General features: G+C 56.1%; 1 protein-coding gene across 2 annotated transcripts in view; it reads left to right on the forward strand.

Moving 5' to 3' along the window:
* The window catches only part of ANKH (ANKH inorganic pyrophosphate transport regulator), a 116,320-nt gene that overhangs the window by 70,230 nt on the left and 28,026 nt on the right, over positions 1-18,064 (forward strand). For both annotated transcript variants that reach the window (XM_077896405.1, XM_077896406.1), the window contains exons 3-7: positions 6,376-6,494; positions 9,074-9,157; positions 13,754-13,924; positions 15,507-15,641; positions 16,908-17,000. In XM_077896405.1, coding sequence (XP_077752531.1) covers positions 6,376-6,494; positions 9,074-9,157; positions 13,754-13,924; positions 15,507-15,641; positions 16,908-17,000 — 602 coding nt within the window. The remainder of the gene's footprint in view (positions 1-6,375; positions 6,495-9,073; positions 9,158-13,753; positions 13,925-15,506; positions 15,642-16,907; positions 17,001-18,064) is intronic.

Raw genomic sequence — 18,064 nt, forward strand, 5'->3', positions numbered from 1 at the left:
TTCTTCCGTGATTATTGAGACATTTGTCATGAACACTCCAAGGGATGAAGAGACCGGGTTTGTGCCCCTTAGCGCAAGAAGAGGGAATGTGTTTTCCCCGGGAAGCCCTAGTTTTAATTCTTTGACTCCCAAGCCTGTGGCAGAGAGGATGTGATCTCAGGAAGGTCGACAGGGTGGCCCGGGCACCCTACTAGACGCGCATTCCTGCACACGCTCCGTCTTAAAAACCAAGATAGCCTGGTGGTGATTAGGGTTAGTGCTTATCCACTGAATCAAATGACAGATGGCTTTATGTAATCAAATTAACTTATTTCAGGGGCTCACTAGTCTGTTTTATTCAAAGACCAGACTAAACCCTGGGGCAAAACATGATTTCCATGGAAAAATAAGGAAGCTGTATCACACCTGCGGTGACTAGCGTAGTTTCTCCAGGACTGTGGAAAAGGACTTCCTCTGGAGCTTCAGCCCTGCTCCTCCCAAACGTAAACGGGGTGAGACCGTTTTGGTTTTCCCTTTGAATGTGACACCGACTTTGGTGCTGAGAACACCGTGAGGCCATGAGAGGATGCCGCTCACGGGCCAGGTTTTCAGCCCGCCTAACGAAAACATTCTGTGTTTTCGTCATCGTTGAATAAGACTTTGGGACTAAGAGTTAATTACGAGCCATCAGTAATCACGGAAGAGAAAAGCTGAGTATCCTGGGTCATTGAAACTGGTGTGAGGAACCCGTGGCCACTGAGATAAAAATTATCATTTTTCAAGTTAAATCTAAAATTTCCCTTTTTTTTAAGATTTTATTTATTTATTCATGAGAGACACAGAGAGAGAAAAAGGCAGAGACACAGGCAGAGGGAGAAGCAGGCTCCATGCTGGGAACCCGATGTGGGACTCAATCCTGGGACCCCAGGATCACGCCCTGGGCCAAAGGCAGGCACCAAACCGCTGAGCCACCCAGGCATCCCCTAAAGTTTCCCATTTTAAAAGAGAATGATAAAATCTTCAATTGGAATCAAGATGGTTCTGTAGCCCAGATAGACTTAGCAGTTGTCTGGAGTTGACGCTGGCAGTTCTGTTGGACTCACAGACTTGGAGGTCTAGGAGATCCACCGACCCAGAAGTTCATGTCTATTCTGTATCCACCAGAGCCTCGCTCTAGACGCCCAAGTTGCAGGAACCTTGGGAGTATTTCTAGCTTTGGGTTCTTGCTCTTTGTTGGGCAGCCGCCAGTAATTGTCTCATTTTAGCCAAATTGTGGCCACCACTGTTATCATGGGCTCATCTGTGAGACACCACTTTTTTTAAATTGCAGGGCACAGGGTTTGCCACCAACTAGACCTTAATTTAGGCCAGTGGTCAGGATGTAGGTGTTCTCCAACTCCCCCCGTTAATTAATCTATAAAAGAGGAAACCTTGCTGACCGTGTATTTGGTTGAGTCCACGGTCATCGCACCGCATGAAGCCAGCATTGCCCAACCACCTAACTCACGCAGGTGGAGAAGCCACTGCTGTGGCTGTTGCATTTCTCTGCACAGCTCATTCTCGACAGTGAGCTGCAAGGCCTCTCCCGTGTCCAAAGCCGCTTGGGCAGACAGTGCAGCTCAGGCGAGCCAGCTCCGCTGCTCCTACGGGGAGGAGCTGAAGCAGCTGCTAGAATGCATCCGTCTGCCCGTCTTCCCTTCTCAGTACATTTTGATATGGTCAGGGGTGCTAGGAAGTTTCAGCATAGTCTCAAAATGGGTCGCCACGTAACAAACCACCCCAAGACTCAGTGACCCAAAGCACAGCATTTATTCTTGCTCATCAGACGGGCCAGCGAGTGGCCCTTTGGTCTCAGTGTGCTCACACCTCTGTGGTCAGCTGAGAGCCAGGAGGCGGCTCATGGTGGGCTCACAGGGCGGCTGTCAGCCAGCGGTGGGCTGGTCCAGATGGCCTGTGCTGGGACGGCGGGGCTCTCCTCCGCCAGCCTGAGCTTGTGTGGACCACACAGCTCTGCCGATACCCCAAGTGAGAAGATAGCGGCCCACAAGGCCTTCTGAGGCCAAGAATTGGAAGTGGCCACCATCACTGCTATTGCACAGGTTCAAGGGGGCAGGGAAATAGACTCCAGCTTTTCCCCGGAGGAACTACAAAGTCATCCTGCAGAGAAGGGATGTTAGGAGGAGAGAAGAAGCAGGGACATCTTGTAATCCATCTACCCTGGTCCCCTCTTTGGGGGATGATGGCTTCATGCATCCATCCAATCAGTATGTGTTGAACACCTACTGTGTGGCCAGCAGTGGGCTAGGTCCTGGGAATGCACATATGAATAGGCATATTCTCCAGAGAGACGCAAGATAATCACGCAGCAAATTATTCCAAATCCCATCCACCAGGACTTGACAGCAGTGAGATCAAGCTTATGTTCTTGTGTTAAAATCTCACATTTACGGTACTTTCTTATTGCAGGGGTTTACGCCGTCTCTCCAAGGCTGGGGCAGCGTCGTACTCCCCACCCCTGGGTCTTCCAGATAAATGTTGCACGGTGCAGGCTGCGCAGGGGTGTGTCCTGTGTCCCTGCCCCAGCCCCGTAACCGGCCCCATCACGGCTGGGTTAGCTGGCACCGCGCCTGGTGCATAGAAGCCATTCAGCCATACGTGTGGAAGCGATTTAAGTATCGGCCATACAAGCACACACACTTTGAAATGATTCATTAGAAGCACAGGGGTCAGGTTACCTGCCTCTGGAAAGCCCAGGGAACAGAACCTAGTGGCATAATCAGTTGTACTTGTGAGACATTTACGTTTAGGTATGGGAACTTGGGGATTTGAATGAGAATAGGGCTTCTCGCATTGCCTCTTGGAAATACCCGCAGTATCCTGTTACCAGGGTGGGAGGAGGGCTGTCTCCTCAATTCCCATGAGAAAATAGGTGTGTAGACTTGTCTTGATTAATGATATTTCGTGGCATTTTGCAACAAGCCCTAGGAGCCACTGGTTGAACAAGTCTGAGAACCACTGATTCTGGAAAGAGTCTGTCGACCCGATGGGCCCGGGGCAGGAGAGCTAGGGACTTGAGTGGCCCTTCTGGTTTCTTGTTTGGGGGCGGGGGGGGGGTGTCAAAAGCTGTCTGCCCCTAAAAGATCAGGTCTGTGTCCTCCCGTCGCCACCTCGGCATGAGATCTGTTTACGTCTGTTCAAAAGCCTCGCTTAATTTTTTTTAATGCTCTGCTCTTCAGAAGGAAAATAAGGGTCGAGGTAGGGCAGTTGATAGGAGCCAATGGTCACTGAATGTTAGGGCAGCTAGCCTGCTAACTGTGGACTCCATGCAAAGCGCTCCCAACAGATCACCCCAGCCAACAGCGCGGGCCAGGAGCAGCTCAAGGGCACGGGCGGCGGGGAGGGGGCATTGGGCGAGAAACAGCTGCTGGGATTTTACGTTCCCAGCTCACAGGGCAGGAACAACAACCTTTGTGGTCATGATCACACTCCTCTCTGCCCTCTCTGCGTAGGGGAGGAGCAGGGGGAGGAGGAAGTGGCCGAGAGAGAATAAGAGGCCAAAAGAAGCCAAGGCAGCCCTGGGCCAGTCAGTCCCAAAGTCCCCTGGAGCCTGGAGGCAGGAGAGGCCAGAAGCAGCCGGGGCTGAAGAAAGCAAAGGGGTGGGGGTGGGGGGCCCAGATGCCTGGCCGGCTGAGCCCACCCCCCCCAGCCTGCCTTCAGACCACCCTTCATTACCCTGACACTCTGGAGAGTAGGTGCCTGTAGTTCCATCTGCAGGAGAGGAGCTGACACCCATCTCTGCCCCCGCCCCCGGGCCACACAGGTGACCACAGGCCCTGCTCTCAGCTGCTCAGACTCCCAGGTCCAAGTCTCCCTCCCTCAGAAGCCACCGTGCGACCGTGCATTGTCCCAACCATGCACGGGGACGGGAGGGCTAGGACCGCACAACCGCATTGGCTCCCCCTCTAGAGGCTGGACAGTCAAGTCCATCGGGCCTCCCTCCAGGCCTCTGTAGTTTGCTGGCGACCTGGAGCCGTCCTGGGGGCCGAGGCATCAGCCCATCTCTGCCTTCACATCCCCGTGGCCTCCTGCCTGTGTGCGTGCACTTCTGTGTCCAAATCTCCCTTTCTCAGGACCGCAGTCATATTGGGGGGCCCACGCCATTCCGAATGCCCGCATCTTACCTAGCTACGTCTGCAGTGACCTGTCACTAGGAAGGTCACAGTCTGCAGCCCCTGGGACGGGCCTGACCTCTGAACTCCGAGGGAACGAGGCCCTCTGGGTCCGGCCTTCCCCGGGGTCGGAGTCCCATCAGGCTCCCCCTGTGGCCCTGTGTGTGGGCTCTACCCTTTACCCTGCAATTTCAGCCCGGGAGCTATTCCTGGCTGCCCAGCTCCTGCCCCGGCTCACCCGGCTCGGCTGCCTCAGCCTGCCAGCTGCCTCCGTCCACCAGGGTGGGGCCGGGCTTGGGGCCGGGCCAGGCTGCTCCTGGCAGGTCCCAGCCCAGTGGCTGGTTCCCGGCTCAAGGGAACGAACGTGCACATAAACGGTGGCAGCGACGCACTCTGAGCCCAAGCCCCCGAGGTCCAGCGCCCCGGGGAAGCCGTCCCTGTGGTTGGACCGTCCTGGCCTGGTGTTTCCGCGTGTCTGCACACCCCGCTCTGCGTGCGCGTCCCACCCCGGGGAAGGCTCCCCCCTGCCCTCCACTGAGCCGCCCAGGGTCAGACCCAGCCTTCTCTCCGCCCCTCTCCTCTAACCTGTGTGCCTCCGGGTCCCAGCGGGGACCTCACAGAGCTCCCCTTCCCTCCTTGTCCCCCCTTCCCGGGTCTTTGCTCTTTCTGCCCTGTGACACCATCCCTCCCGGTTCTCTTCTTGCTGCCTCGGTGGCTCTACTGGCCCCAGCCTGCTCCACACCTGACATGTTCCCCCACCTGGTGGCTCTCCTTAGGTTTTCACCTCTGCCCCTCCTGGAGGGCCCCCCCTCCCCCCCGTCCCACCTCACTCTCGGGCTGTCTCACCCATGCCAGCCCCCTGCCCCTTGGAATCACCCACTTGTACCTCTTCCCCCTCTGGGATCCCCATATGTGCATCTGAATATCCTTGATATCATCCCAAAGACCTGACTTCATTCAAACTTCCTGTGGTGCAAGACTAATCCCCCAAAAGAGTGGAGGCTTACTTCTTTACCATCAGTTTCTTCTTCTTATCAGTTCATACGGTTATAAACCATTTCCCAAACTTTGAAGTGGAAGGAGGGATCCTATGATTCACATAAAATGGGACTCACTGCATCCTATCTCCTTTATGAATTCAAAGCAGCTTCTGTAGTTGTCCACCCATTAGCGTCCATATTTATGAAAAAATGAACACAGCAGGTGCACTGCTATTAAAGCACTGTGTAAAACACTGAGAAGCATGAAAGTCACTGTTTTCTGATGTCGTCTAAACATCTGTCAATGAAGTAAAGATATCTTAATAGTGTGTTTCGTCTTTGCTAAGGGCACCTGTCAGGATGCCCGGCTAATACACTGCAAACACCTTTCTCTCTCCCTTTCTAGCTATTCGGTGGCTTCAGATTCATTCAGCCTGTTTCAGCTCGGTGCCCACACGCTCCTCCCTAAAGGTGAAACAAAAAATAGCAAGCCGCCAAAAGCTAGCTTTACATTCTTTCCTGAAAAGCCATATTAACGGGGCGCTGGGGTGTTGTAGTCGCTTAAGCATCTGACTCTTGATTGTGGCTCAGATCGTGACCTCAGGGTTGTGAGATCCCACCCGAGTCAGGCTCTGAGCTCAGCGGGGAGTCTGCTTAGGGTTCTCCTCCCTCTCCCTCTGCCTCTGCCCCCCCCCTTAAAAAAAATAAAAGAAAAAGCATATTAACCTCTGGGAATTTTCTTAGTCAATTAGTAAAGCTCCGTGTAAACATTGAGCTTCCAAATGATCCCTCAAGCATCCTTTCATGATCTCAAAATAATGGACGCATCCACAATGCATAGTAATAGATTATGTCGATGTTAAGTAAACCTCCAAAAAGGAATTCATCGCAACCATTAAAACGTGAAAGATGTCCTTGGAAATCATGGAAAGCTGTTCATGGTTGACGAAAGCATGTATATACACAGTGTGACCCCATTTTTATGTTAAAACACGTGCGTACCCCACATGCCCACGAGAGAACTGGACAGTTAAACCCAGGCCATTAACCATGATCCCCTCTGGATAGAGGGGTGAGATTGTAGATGATTTTTTTTTTCCTATTTGCTCAATGACATTTTCTAATTTTCTACAAAAAAAAAAAAAAAAAAAACTATGTTTAACATTGTTTTTGTACTTTTGAGATGAAAACCTTAAAAGGTAACCTCTTCTAAATATCGCCATGTTATGTTTTTGGGCCCTTTGCAGCTTATAGTGACTTAGGCTACTACATTATCAATAAACTGCACCATGTGGATGAGTCGGTGGGGAGCAAAACGAGAAGGGCCTTCCTGTATCTTGCTGCCTTCCCTTTTATGGATGCAATGGTGAGTAATCGGGGCACTTGAAAAAATTGTGGTGTGTAGGACATAAGATTGGCCACGTGAGCATCTGTGCACGTACAGTGCAGCGGCGTGGAGGGTCTTGCCTCGCCGGGAGTCTCGTGACACTGACACTACTTCCCTGTCCCCTCGCCCTGGCACCACTGCCCTACAGTCCGAGTCTGCGAATCCGACCATTCCAGGATCTCCCGTAAGCGGGACGGGACAGCGTCTGTCTTTTTGTGGCTGGCCCATTAGCTTCCCGTAGTATCTTCAGGGTTCCTCGTGCTGCGGCCAAAGCCAGGATGTCTTGAGGCCGCGCCGTAGTCCCCCGTCTGTATAGACCGCAGTGGACACCGGGTGACCCGCCTTTTGGCCTTTCTGATGACGCCTGTTACCGACACGAGCATACAAATCTTGAGTCTCCTGTTCTAATCCTTTGGGTGGATAGCCGGAAGGAGAATTGCTGGATTACAGAGTAATTCTGTTTAGTGTCGGAGGGACCCTCAGACTGAGCCCCGCGGCAGCTATGCCACGTCCCTTCCCGCACCAGCGCCGCGGAGGAGCCCAGCTGCCAGCGGCGTCAGGACAATCCTCCGTGGTCCCACAAGTTCTGGTGGGAAGCAAGAGAGCCTATTTGAAAATTTTCCTTACATATGAAGTTGTTTTCTGCTACGTTCAGGATCAAGGGATCAGGACAGCTTTCCGATAAACTCACCGTTTGTGTGGCTTAAGCACCCAAAGCTTTTTAGAATAAGAATCTCTTGAAAATATTGGTAGGATTTTATTACGTTAATAATCAGCTTTAGTGCATTACTAAGGGCGGCTCGCGTCCAAAGCTTAGATGCTTTGTCATGATACTAGAGAGTTCTCAGAGAAGGCTGTTTCCTGTTCCTCTGGGTCATAGTCATAAGGAGGCTTAGCAAACTCTATATACATGGATTTCCAGTAATGTGCAACGCTGGGAAGTAACTGCCTTCTTTGGCTCCATTTCAAATTACCTGAGAAAGGAGACTTAAAAATAAGTTAATCTGCATGGTTTTTCACGCACACGCACCCTCGAATCTTACATACTGTGGACATGTGAGGTAAGCGGGCGTCTACACCCAGGTGAGACCGCCGACGTGCGTCCCTGGAGGAAGGAGACCCTTGGCCTTAGTGGGGGCAACACTGCCTGTAGGTAGCGTAGGGACGTGGCCTCCCTGGATTGGACTCTTTCCGCCAGTCTGCATGGGGCTCGTAAACTCTCAGTTTTGACCCAAAGGCTCAGATGCTCAGTTGGGGTCACGTCGGGTCACGGTGCTCTTGGCCATTGGAGCACTGGTGCCCGGGTTTCCTTACTTACCACCAAGTAAGAAATTTACTCTGTATTTACTCTGGTAGCTGACACGTACTCTAAAATAGGAAAGAAAAAAGGCAAAGGGGCTGGGTTTCTTAGAACCGGGTTCCCCAGGGGGCTCACGCCCGCCTATGGGGCAGCACAGGGCTTTGAACCAGGAAGCTGAATGAGGCGACCTCTCTCACGTCCTCAAAGAGTAAAAGCCCAACTTCCTAGACAGAGTCCTGACCTTGCTGTAACGCCCGCCCCCGTCCATGGGGACTCCGCAAACACGGAAGATTGTGGTGACCCAGTGAATTCAGGGACTGAGGGTGGACCGTAAGCCCCACGTGCCCTAGTTCCCTTCTGCCCTATTAGTTTGCCGTGTAACTGGGTGTAACACTCAGTGTGATCCACACCTTCACCTTCCTGATTCATTTACCGGCCGCCCCGAAGACCCAGCAGTAAGAGAGTGTTAATAAAAAAACAAAATAATGAACCTCTCTGAGGAGCCAGGTCGCCTCCCCAGGCACAGGCACCTGCCGCCTACACCTGCCGCGGCCCTGAGACATCGGGAGGGAGAGAGGATATTTGAAAACCACAAGGCTTATCACCCCGATGGCTTCGGTCAACAGACGCAGCCCACGAGCCACTGTTTGCAAATGTTATCGGCAGTTTGCCTTTCTTTCCCCGCCTGGCAGCTCGCGGCCTGTGGGCTGCGGGACGGGGTAGCCGTGTGGCTGCCGTAGGAGGTCTGGACAGAGACGTCCCCGTGGTGTCGGGCGCGGCGGCCTCCAGCACGGTCCTCCCACGGACCCTGGCCCGGCCGCGACACCCCCAGGGGCGCCGTCTGCTCCCCTTGGAGCACCTTCCCGGGCCTTCCCTCAGCTCAGATCCTGCCCCAACTTGGAGAGAAGGAGACCATTGATGAGAACCCGTAATGCCGGTGGTAGCTCAGAGCCCTTGCCAGTCCCAGGCCCCCGGGGCGGGCGTGCTCCCTCCATCCCTGGTCTGCGCCTCGCGTTCCAGCGGGAAGGCTGACGCACACGCCGCTCTGCATACCGTTGGTACTAAATAAATACCTGCAGTCACTGAGTCCACTTAAGGTTCTAGCGAGGACCTACCCACCGGCCCAAGTCAGAGTCCGTGACCCCGCGGAAGGTCCCGGGGGGTAGAAGGTCTCTCTCAGGAACGCCCAGTAAATCACAACGACCGAAGCCCTCCAGTGTCCACGGCATCTCACGCCAAACTCTTTTCTTTCCGGAAGGCATGGACCCATGCTGGCATTCTCCTAAAACACAAATACAGCTTCCTGGTGGGATGTGCCTCGATCTCCGATGTCATAGCTCAGGTGAGTGTGGGCCGTGCGCCGGTCGGAGCTCCTCGGGCCTCAGCCCACCCCTGCCTCCCTGACACGCGCGCCCTGTGCCCGACGCGGGCGTCAGGAAAGGTTCGTTACACAAGTGAGAAAATGAGACTTCTTGCAGTGGACCTGGGTCCAAGCCTGCGAGGAGGAGGTGGTAAGAATTCAGATGCAGCCTCGGAGGTTTTGACTTTTCCTCTTACAGGCTCGCCTATGGGATGACGGCCGGGTCCCGGCTGGTGCGGGCTTGGTGGTCATGGGGTCGCGGGGCACCTGGCCGGGTGTACACTTGGGCCTCTGTGCCGCCCAACAATGCACGGTCTGCCCCACGGCTCTAGGGAGGGAGGGCTCTTAGGAATTATCCTTACGTGTTGTTTCTCGTGTAAATGCCACACGGGGCTGCCGTTTAACCCGTCATTAACCCGTGTTTTAAGAGAGCCGGGAAGCTGGACGCTACCCGGGAAGCAGGCCTGCGTCACACTTTCTTCCGAGCCCAGGTCCCCGGGGTCTGGCACCAGCCCTGGCTTTCCACGCATCTTCCTTCTCCTTCCTTCCTCCTGCCACCGAGGACGATGCGTGAAAACTTTCAGCGGAAAATCAGATTTAATCCCTGCAACCCATAAACCAGCCGTAGCTCCCACAATCAGGGGTTCCGGAGAGCAGTGTCCTCGCCAAGGGGGAGGGAGTGGCGGGCTGATGTTTAAGCACCTTTTCCACTTCTCCGTTCCATCTTAGGGGCATTTCCATGCGCCTCTGCGGGTTTCCCCCAATTGCACGTGCTCGTCCTTTAGCCGCCTTTCTGAGATCACCCGCTGTCGGGCCGTCAGCACCTCCCTAAAGGCCAGCAAGTACATTTCCAAAGAAATTGCAGTCACTCCACGGGTCACCATTCGAAGTACTTCAGGTTAATTCCCGTGAACACTGCGTGGCCGTGTCTGCGGGCATGCGCGGGCCTGAGCGCCAGCTGATGGTACAGCCCTGGGAATTTTATTTGTGAGTCACTAGAGATTTTTATCCCGATCTTACTTTCATTCGTCCTCCGAGAGATGAACTAACTGCCTTATTCACTCAAGTCCCTTAATGTGACATTAAGGAGACGCCTCTCGGTTGCAGCATCGGCATCAGCGACTCAGTGCGCATTTATAGAGGTTTTCTTAAGGGCAAACACACAGAAAAACTCCGCTTTGCCTAAGATAAATACGGCGAGCATCTAAGGGTAGAAGAGGAAACCATATCCGTGAAAAATGCTTTGCCGGGACGCCCACGGCCCTCGTCCTTCCCAGAGCTGGTCCCGGCCGGCGCCTGCCGAGCACGGTGATCGCACCTGGCTGGTGGGAGGGGTGGGAGCCAGACCCGGAGCCGTCTGGCCTCGGCTATTCCTGGTGAAGGAGCTATTTTAAGCCTTGTAGTTGGAAAGTTTGGGGGAATAAATGCAATTTTTGTTCCTAAGTCTTCTGTTACCCCTGCCCCCCGCCCCTCCCAGCTTTTCCCGTTACCTGACGCATTTGTTAATTGGCGAATCCGGGAGTAAGTAGGTCTCGGGCCGAGTCCTGAAAACCCCGCGCGGCAGAGGGAGGCGGCCGGCACACCGCCCCCAGTAGAATGGAGATGGTTTTCTTTTCTTTTTTTTTTTTTTTTTTTTAAGATTTATTTATTTACTTATGAGAGACAGAGAGACAGACCCAGGCACAGGGAGAAGCAGGCTCCATGCAGGGAGCCCGATGTGGGACTCGATCCCGGGACTCCAGGATCAGGGCCTGGGCCGAAGGCGGCGCTAAACCGCTGAGCCACCCGGGCTGCCCTGAAGATGGTTTTCAGTGCCTTGAATTTCAGTGACAACTCCCATTTTTTGAAGTTTTACTAGGCTGGGACGCCTGGGTGGCTCAGTCGGTTCAGTGTCCGAGTCTTGGTTTCTGCCCAGGTCGTGATCTCAGGGTCCTGGGATCGAGCCCCACCTTGGGCTCCACGGGCAGAGGCAGCTTCTCCGTCCCCCTCTGCCCCCGGCCCTGCTCCGGCTGTGCTTGCGCTTGCTCTCCAACACCGCCCCCATAAGTAAATATATAAAATCTTTAAAAAAAAGTTTTACTAAGCTAATTGATCTCTGGCCGCAGTACGAGAAGCCTGTCCTGGCCCGGTCCCCCGCGCTGCGCTTTCTGTGCCACCACCACTGCCAGCAGCGCTATGTCCCAACCTGGTGCCAAAGAGCTTACAAAAAATATTGCTGTTTCTGGTTTATTTCGCAATCAGCTGGTCAGCATTTGCTCAGTGGCAGCGTGAGAATTCTCCCGGCGCTGTTGGGCCTTCCCAGGACCTCCTGCCCTACGAGGGCCCCAGGATGCGTGATCCTGGGCCAGCAGTCCTGCTGCACGCCGTGCATCCCCTTGCCCCTGCCCTGTGCCCCCAGCCCTCTGGCAGGATCCCGCCCCTGAGCCCCCGTGCTGCACTGTTCTCCCCGCGGGCGGCACGCGTGCCCGTCACCCGCCCAGCGGACTCCAGGCGCTGAGTCAGTGGGTCCCTACCCTCCTCGCTCTGCCCGGTCACGGGCTCCCTTCCCACCTCTGTGGGGAAGTCGAAGCAGCTGGATTCTTCAAGTCCTGGCGGCCAAACCCCCAGCCTGCCCTCGTCTCTGTGTCACCGCCGTTTCTCCCCGTCCCTTCCCCAGGGTGCTGGACTACCTCTTGCGCCCGTGCGTGGGTTCCGTGCCTCCTCGGGAGCCGTGGTCCCCCCGAGTCCTTTCTCCGGACGTGTAGACGCGCTCCAGGATCTGCCGCTTCGACAGTGAGCGCAGGAAGCTGCCCGCTCCCTGTGCCTGGCGGCTACGGTTCTCCTCCCCGGGCTTCCCACTCCTCGCTGTCCCCATCTCTCTCTGCTTCTATGTTTCATGGACTCCAGGTCGACCCCCCCCCCCAGGTTCACACTAACAGTTCTCGCCAATAACCTTTGTGTCCCATAATCCCCCGGACAGTTTCCTCCACTCCCTGGACATCGGGTCACCGTGTCACTGCTCGCTCCCGTGAGGGAACCAAAGGGGGGAGCTCCATGCCGCAGCCTCTCTAGCGCCTCAGGTGCCACGGGAGCTGCTCTGCTCGCCCACACCGAGGGGGCATCTGGCACCCCGGGGGCCCCGGAGGAAACCAAGACGAACGTGTGAAGACACTGAGCCATCCTGGGAGGAACGCGGAGTCCTGAGGACCAAGCCCCCGCCTTGTCCAGGAAGACTGGGGGGTGCAGGCCTGCCGAGCAGGACCTCGGAGGGGGATGTGGCCCAGAGGAGAAGGGGGGACGCAGGCAAGGAGGGGGAGGTGGGGGGCTCGGGGAACGGGGGTGCCCGGGCCGGCAGCTCTCGCCTGGCCTCCTCCACGTCAGGGCATCCTCGGGGCATCCTCTGGCCTGTGTCCTCTGGCCTCATGGGGACTGCGTGCAGCCTGGGCGCGTCCACGTGGCCAGACGGTGCCCCTGTCGCCCGCGCCCCAAGGCCCGGTGCTGATGGGCCTCGTGTGCTGGGTGTGCGGACGATGGGCCGCAGATGGGCCACCACCAGTATCCGGTCCTCCCGCCGCGGTCACGGGCGTCTCCACCACTGGCTCTTCCGGGTCCGCGCCCGCCACAGGCCCCCCCGTGGGTCATTGGCCTGGGTCCACCTTCGTCTCCAACTTCGTGTCTCCTGGTGTCGGGTCCCGCGGTGATGGGCTAAGCCCCCCTGGGCCAGGCCCCTGCCGCACACGCCCAGCGCGGCCCAGGTGGGTGGCCTCGGGCAGCCGTGCTCCCGGGCTCCCCGGCGAGTCTGCATCTCAGGCCCGAGGCCAAGCCCCACGTTAGGCGTGGAGTTTGCTGCTCCATGGAGACCTTGGAAGAAGAGAAGAGTCACCGTAGCTCAGGAATAGCGTCCCCCTCCCGTTCCTCACCTTCCACACCTCGTCTGCTCAGCGGCCTCCTGACTGTGGGTTCCCCGGACGCCTCTGCACGGAGGCTGGGCTGCTGCTCTGACTTTTGCAGACGGGAAAGTTAAACACATTGTTAGGTTTGCTTTGGAGACTCTACAGCCAGTGGAGATCAACATTATTATTTCGATCCCTCCTCAGTGTTTTTCTGACCTGTTGCGCTTTTGTAAGTTCGTATTTTAAATTTCAATTTAGTTTTGTAATTATCACCATTGGTGCCTTTTGTGGCATTTTTCCGTGAATTCCGTCTTACAGACGTGACTGTTTTCCTGTATCCGTCACCGATCACTGTTATGTTTTCCTTTGGCCCAAGGGCCTCCGGTGTGGGTTACTCGTGCGTGCCAGGCCCTGGGCTCAGGAGGGCAAACCTCTGACATCTTTTGGGAATCTGGGGGACCAAAGTCCCAGATACTTTTTTGCTATGACCGTGACCTGTTGCCTTAAAGGATCCCTAGAGGAGCCCGTGGCACAGTGACGGTGCACTCTTCCCCTGCAGAGAGGATGCCCGGGCCCGAGCTCTGTGTGGGCAGCGTCCAGCCCGGCCCGGCTGTCTTCTCCTGGGCGTCCCTGTCCCGTCGGGGGCACGCCCGTTGCCTGCTTGCACTTCTCCCTGCTGACTCGTTCCTGCTTTTTCACCTTCCAGGTCGTGTTTGTAGCCATCTTACTGCACAGTCACCTGGAATGCAGAGAACCGCTGCTCATCCCGATCCTCTCCCTGTACATGGGCGCCCTCGTGCGCTGTACCACCCTGTGCCTGGGCTACTACAAGAACATCCATGACATCATCCCCGACAGGAGCGGCCCGGAGCTGGGGGTACGTCCTTGGAACTCGCCCCGGCCTACGCGCATGTCCCCGACCCAATGTCCAGCGCTGGGTCGTGTCTGGAGGCAGAGGCAGGTGGAGAGTTAATGGCCTCAGGAGATGGAGGAGGCCTCGGGTTCCCATGCAGCCTCCTTCCTTCCCTGTCGGGGACGGAGGCGCAGTGGGTCAGGTCAGGCTGAAGAGTAGATACGGCACTTTTGGTTCTTAGCGTCTGTGGTCAAAAGTGAGTCATCCCACATATAAATCAAGAATTTTGCAGCCCACTGTACCTTTAAACCCACTTTGGGTCACTCTTTCCCTACCGGCCAGACGCAGTCGCTCCTTCGGGCACCTTCTGGGGGAAGCAGAGCACGGGGGCCCCGTAGGGAGCACAGAGGAATTTAAAATACGGTCTCTACCCTCAGGCAGCTTGTTACAGCCCACCTGGTAGACGACCAACACAGGAGCAGTGGTCAGACGTGCATGTGCCAGGGGAGTATGGGAGCCCGTGGAGCTCGGGGGGGGAGACAGTGGGGAGACGGAGAGGCCCCGAAGGAGGCAGAGCTTGGCCCGAGCCTCCCAAAGGGGAGTCAGCGTCCAGCTGGGTGTGATCGGCCTGAGCGGCGCGGGCACGTTCTCACCATGAGTGCAAACGATGTCTGCCTCCCGTACGTGCTGCTTGTCTCTGCCCTTGGCACCCGGCATCCCTGGGCTCCGGCTCCTCGCAGCTGTGAGGCCGATGGGCACAGCTCCACGAAGCCCGGGGGGTCAGCACGGCACCCCATCCCGCCTCGGACCGCACGTTGCCCTCGGCAGGTCAGACCGCTGACCCCCATCCGAGGTCTGTCCGGTTGTCTCTGCCACTACGGCAACCACGTCAGATCGGTCTTGAGGGCGACTGTCTGTCTCTGGGGGCTCAAAGGTGGCTGGCGTGATGCCACCGTGTGACTCCGCCCCCGAGGAACCGAAACCAGAGTGAAATCCTACAAGCCAGGCATTAACGATTGCACAGCTCTTTGCTTTGTAGGATTCTTAATTAATCACTTCCCTTGACCCTGCTTTTCTTTGCGTGCTTCTGAGCATTCACGTGACTTCTGCTCCAGCCCTGAGGACAAAGCCCTTGCTCGTGGATCTGTACGGTGCCCGGATCATTAGGTGTCTATGACCTGAGCGGTGATAAAAATAAATTATAATAACATTTTGCTTGTGAGAGGTTCCTCTTCCTGACCCGGCTTCCAGCCAGTCGGTTGGAGACTTAAACACCCATTTGCAGCCGGTCTCCCAGGTCGTGGAGTTGGGCTCTGCCTGGGGGGAGCCGCCGTGTCCGGAGAACAGAGGTCTGGCCCCACCAGGCCTCACCTGTTTTGGTTCCCCAGTAGCTTGCCAGCTGCCCGAGTTGCCTTCTAACAAGACTGTACGTCTCATTTTTAAGGTCAGGTTGGCTCTGCTGCAGAGGCTTTTCCTTATATTATTTTTAAGTGCAACGAACTGGCTCCTTATTGACCTCAAAAGGAAAAGGCTTTTTGGCTCTGAATTGTTTTTTTCTGCTCTGCTTCTAGAGTTTACTGAGTTTTATGTGCATGTCTTGACGCAGGGAGATGCGACCATACGGAAGATGCTGAGCTTCTGGTGGCCTTTGGCTCTCATCTTGGCTACACAGAGAATCAGTAGGCCTATCGTCAACCTCTTCGTTTCCCGGGATCTTGGTGGCAGCTCCGCAGCCACGGAGGTAGGGCGGTTTCTGGTGAAGAGTGGGGGTGGGGAGGCCTCCGGTTCCTCCGCGGCGTCAAGCCATGTGACCTGTTCCCACTGAGAAAGAAGCCACGAGGCCTTGACCGTGCGCTTGTCTGAGGCTGGAGGGAGACGCCTCCTCCGTTCTTCCCCCGACCAGATGAGGAACCCGGGCAGGGGCCCAGGGTCCGGGATGCGAAGCTGGTGGGGAGCCGGGCTGGGAGGGAGTACAGATGCTTACGCGGCCGCCCCGTGGCCTGTCTCCCCATGGAGCCCGCGTGACGCCGCCTTGCCGTAGAGGCAGAGAGCGAGGACGCCGCCGCAGCCGAAGTGACAGGGCCCAGCCGAGGGCGCCGTGCCTCTCTCTGTCCCGGCCATGCGCCCCTGCTCCTGCCCCGCCTTCCCCTTTGCCAGCCTGCCCTCCCCTAGACAAGGATCCCCATTATTTACTCGCTCACGACTCAAGAGATTTATCTGGAAACTGGCAGCTGCTCCAAAGAAAGAGTTGGATCGGTTTTTCCATCTTCCATTCCGAATAGAGTGACTTCATTTGTTTCCCCCTCCGCTGCCCTCCGGAGAACTGATGCTGCCCTGGAACTGCTATCCTTCGGGAAGGCTGGTGGCTGCTCATTAGGGCCTCTGCTCGCACGTGGCCCTTAGCGCGGCGAGCAATCTGCAGCCTGAGCCTCCTGCCGGTCACCACGTGCTGGGAAGCCGCTCATGTGCCCACAGCAGGATGCTCACCCCCCCCCCCCCAGTCTCTTTCCGGGGTTTGCGTTTTGGATCACGTCTTGGGTGGCTCTGCTCACCCGGCAGCTTTTAGGCGACCGCATCAGCGTAAGTTGCTCAGAAGAAAGTACGTGAGCCTCCTCCCTTGTGTGCTGGAACTCCAGCTTCCCCTTTTAAGAAAGCAAGGTAAATGCTCTCATAGAGCCATTCCTAGGACCGCAGTGGCCTCGAGGACAGCAGGCAGGGTGCAGGACAGACGTGTGCTGACCAGCTACGACGTGTCCGTTTGTGCCCGTTTCATCGACTCCGGCAAAGCTGCGCGACGGATCTTCTTCGCACGGTTGTGCTGGAGGAACCGCCGGGGAGGCTGCGGAGGGCCACCCCTCCCGGTCCCCAGGCTGGCCTGCAGCTGGCCGGGGCCCATCACCCGGTGGCACGATCTGCTGTGGTGGCCGCGCCGGAGGCCGCTCCCTGCCACGTGGCGGGAGCAGCTCCCGGGGACGCCGACGCTAACTGCCGGCTCTTCCTCTTGCAGGCGGTGGCGATTTTGACGGCCACGTACCCTGTGGGCCACATGCCGTACGGCTGGTTGACGGAGATCCGTGCTGTCTACCCTGCTTTTGACAAGGTGAGAACCCGTACGCTGTCACGTCTCAAACACCCTCTTTAAAATCAGCTTCTGACACACAAGTGTCTCCGCTCTGAGGTTTCCGGTTCCACCTCCCTGTGAGCTTCCTGCGCAGGATGCGGAATCCGACCTAGCCGGGCAATATTTTCCTCCAAAGATAACGGATGTGACTAAGCTTACCTTGATGCCGATTCTCTAACACCCTCCGAACCAAATTCACTTTTGGGTTTATTCCTATTGAGAAATCTTTTTTTTTCTTTTTTTTTTTTTTTGCAAAGGGAAGATATACTCTCAAATGTTATTACCCTGGTTATTGTTCCTGTGGTTTGTTTTCTTAATTAAACGAATGCTTTGCTGCCCTCACAGCAGATGCAAAGGTACAGACGGGATTGTGCTGTTGAGCTCCTAAGCTTCTGGATAGGTCTACCCCATGGACCCTGAAGCTGTGTGGTCCAGCTCGGTCTGGATGCCGCAGACCTGGTCCAGCTGCAGGCTCTGTCCTCTGGTAGCTGCTGGCCGAGCCTCGGCAGGCACCTAACCCTTCAGACCCGTAGCCTGCGGCTCGCTGGGGACTGTCCTACCGGTCACTGAATCAATGGTGATTTCATTAAAGCCTAATTACTTGAGCCTGTAGACCTTCATAGACGACACACCCTCCCCCAGAGATAGTATACAGGTTTTTTTTAAAGATTTAATAACTTAGAGAGAGAGCGAGCAGCGACATGGGGAGGGAGAGAAACTCAAGCTGACTCTGTGCTCATCCTGGAGCCTGCTCAGCGCTTGATCCTGGGACCCTGAGAGCGTGACCTGAGCGGAAACCAAGAGTCAGACGCTGAACCAACTGTGCCACCCGCAGCCCCTGTACAATGACATGAAAATGAAAAATGAAAAACGGGGGAGTGCCCGGGAGGCTCGGTCACGTACGTGTCGTCCTCCCGCTCAGATCATGACCCCAGGGCCCCACGTCGGGCTCCCTGCTCAGCTCAGCGGGGCCCTGCTTCTCCCCGTCGCTCTGCCCCTCCCCTCGCGCATCACCTCTCTCTCAAGTAAGTGAAAATCCTTTA

The sequence above is a fragment of the Canis aureus genome, chromosome 4 (genome assembly GCF_053574225.1).
Source record: "Canis aureus isolate CA01 chromosome 4, VMU_Caureus_v.1.0, whole genome shotgun sequence".
NCBI classification, from domain to species: Eukaryota; Metazoa; Chordata; class Mammalia; order Carnivora; family Canidae; genus Canis; species Canis aureus.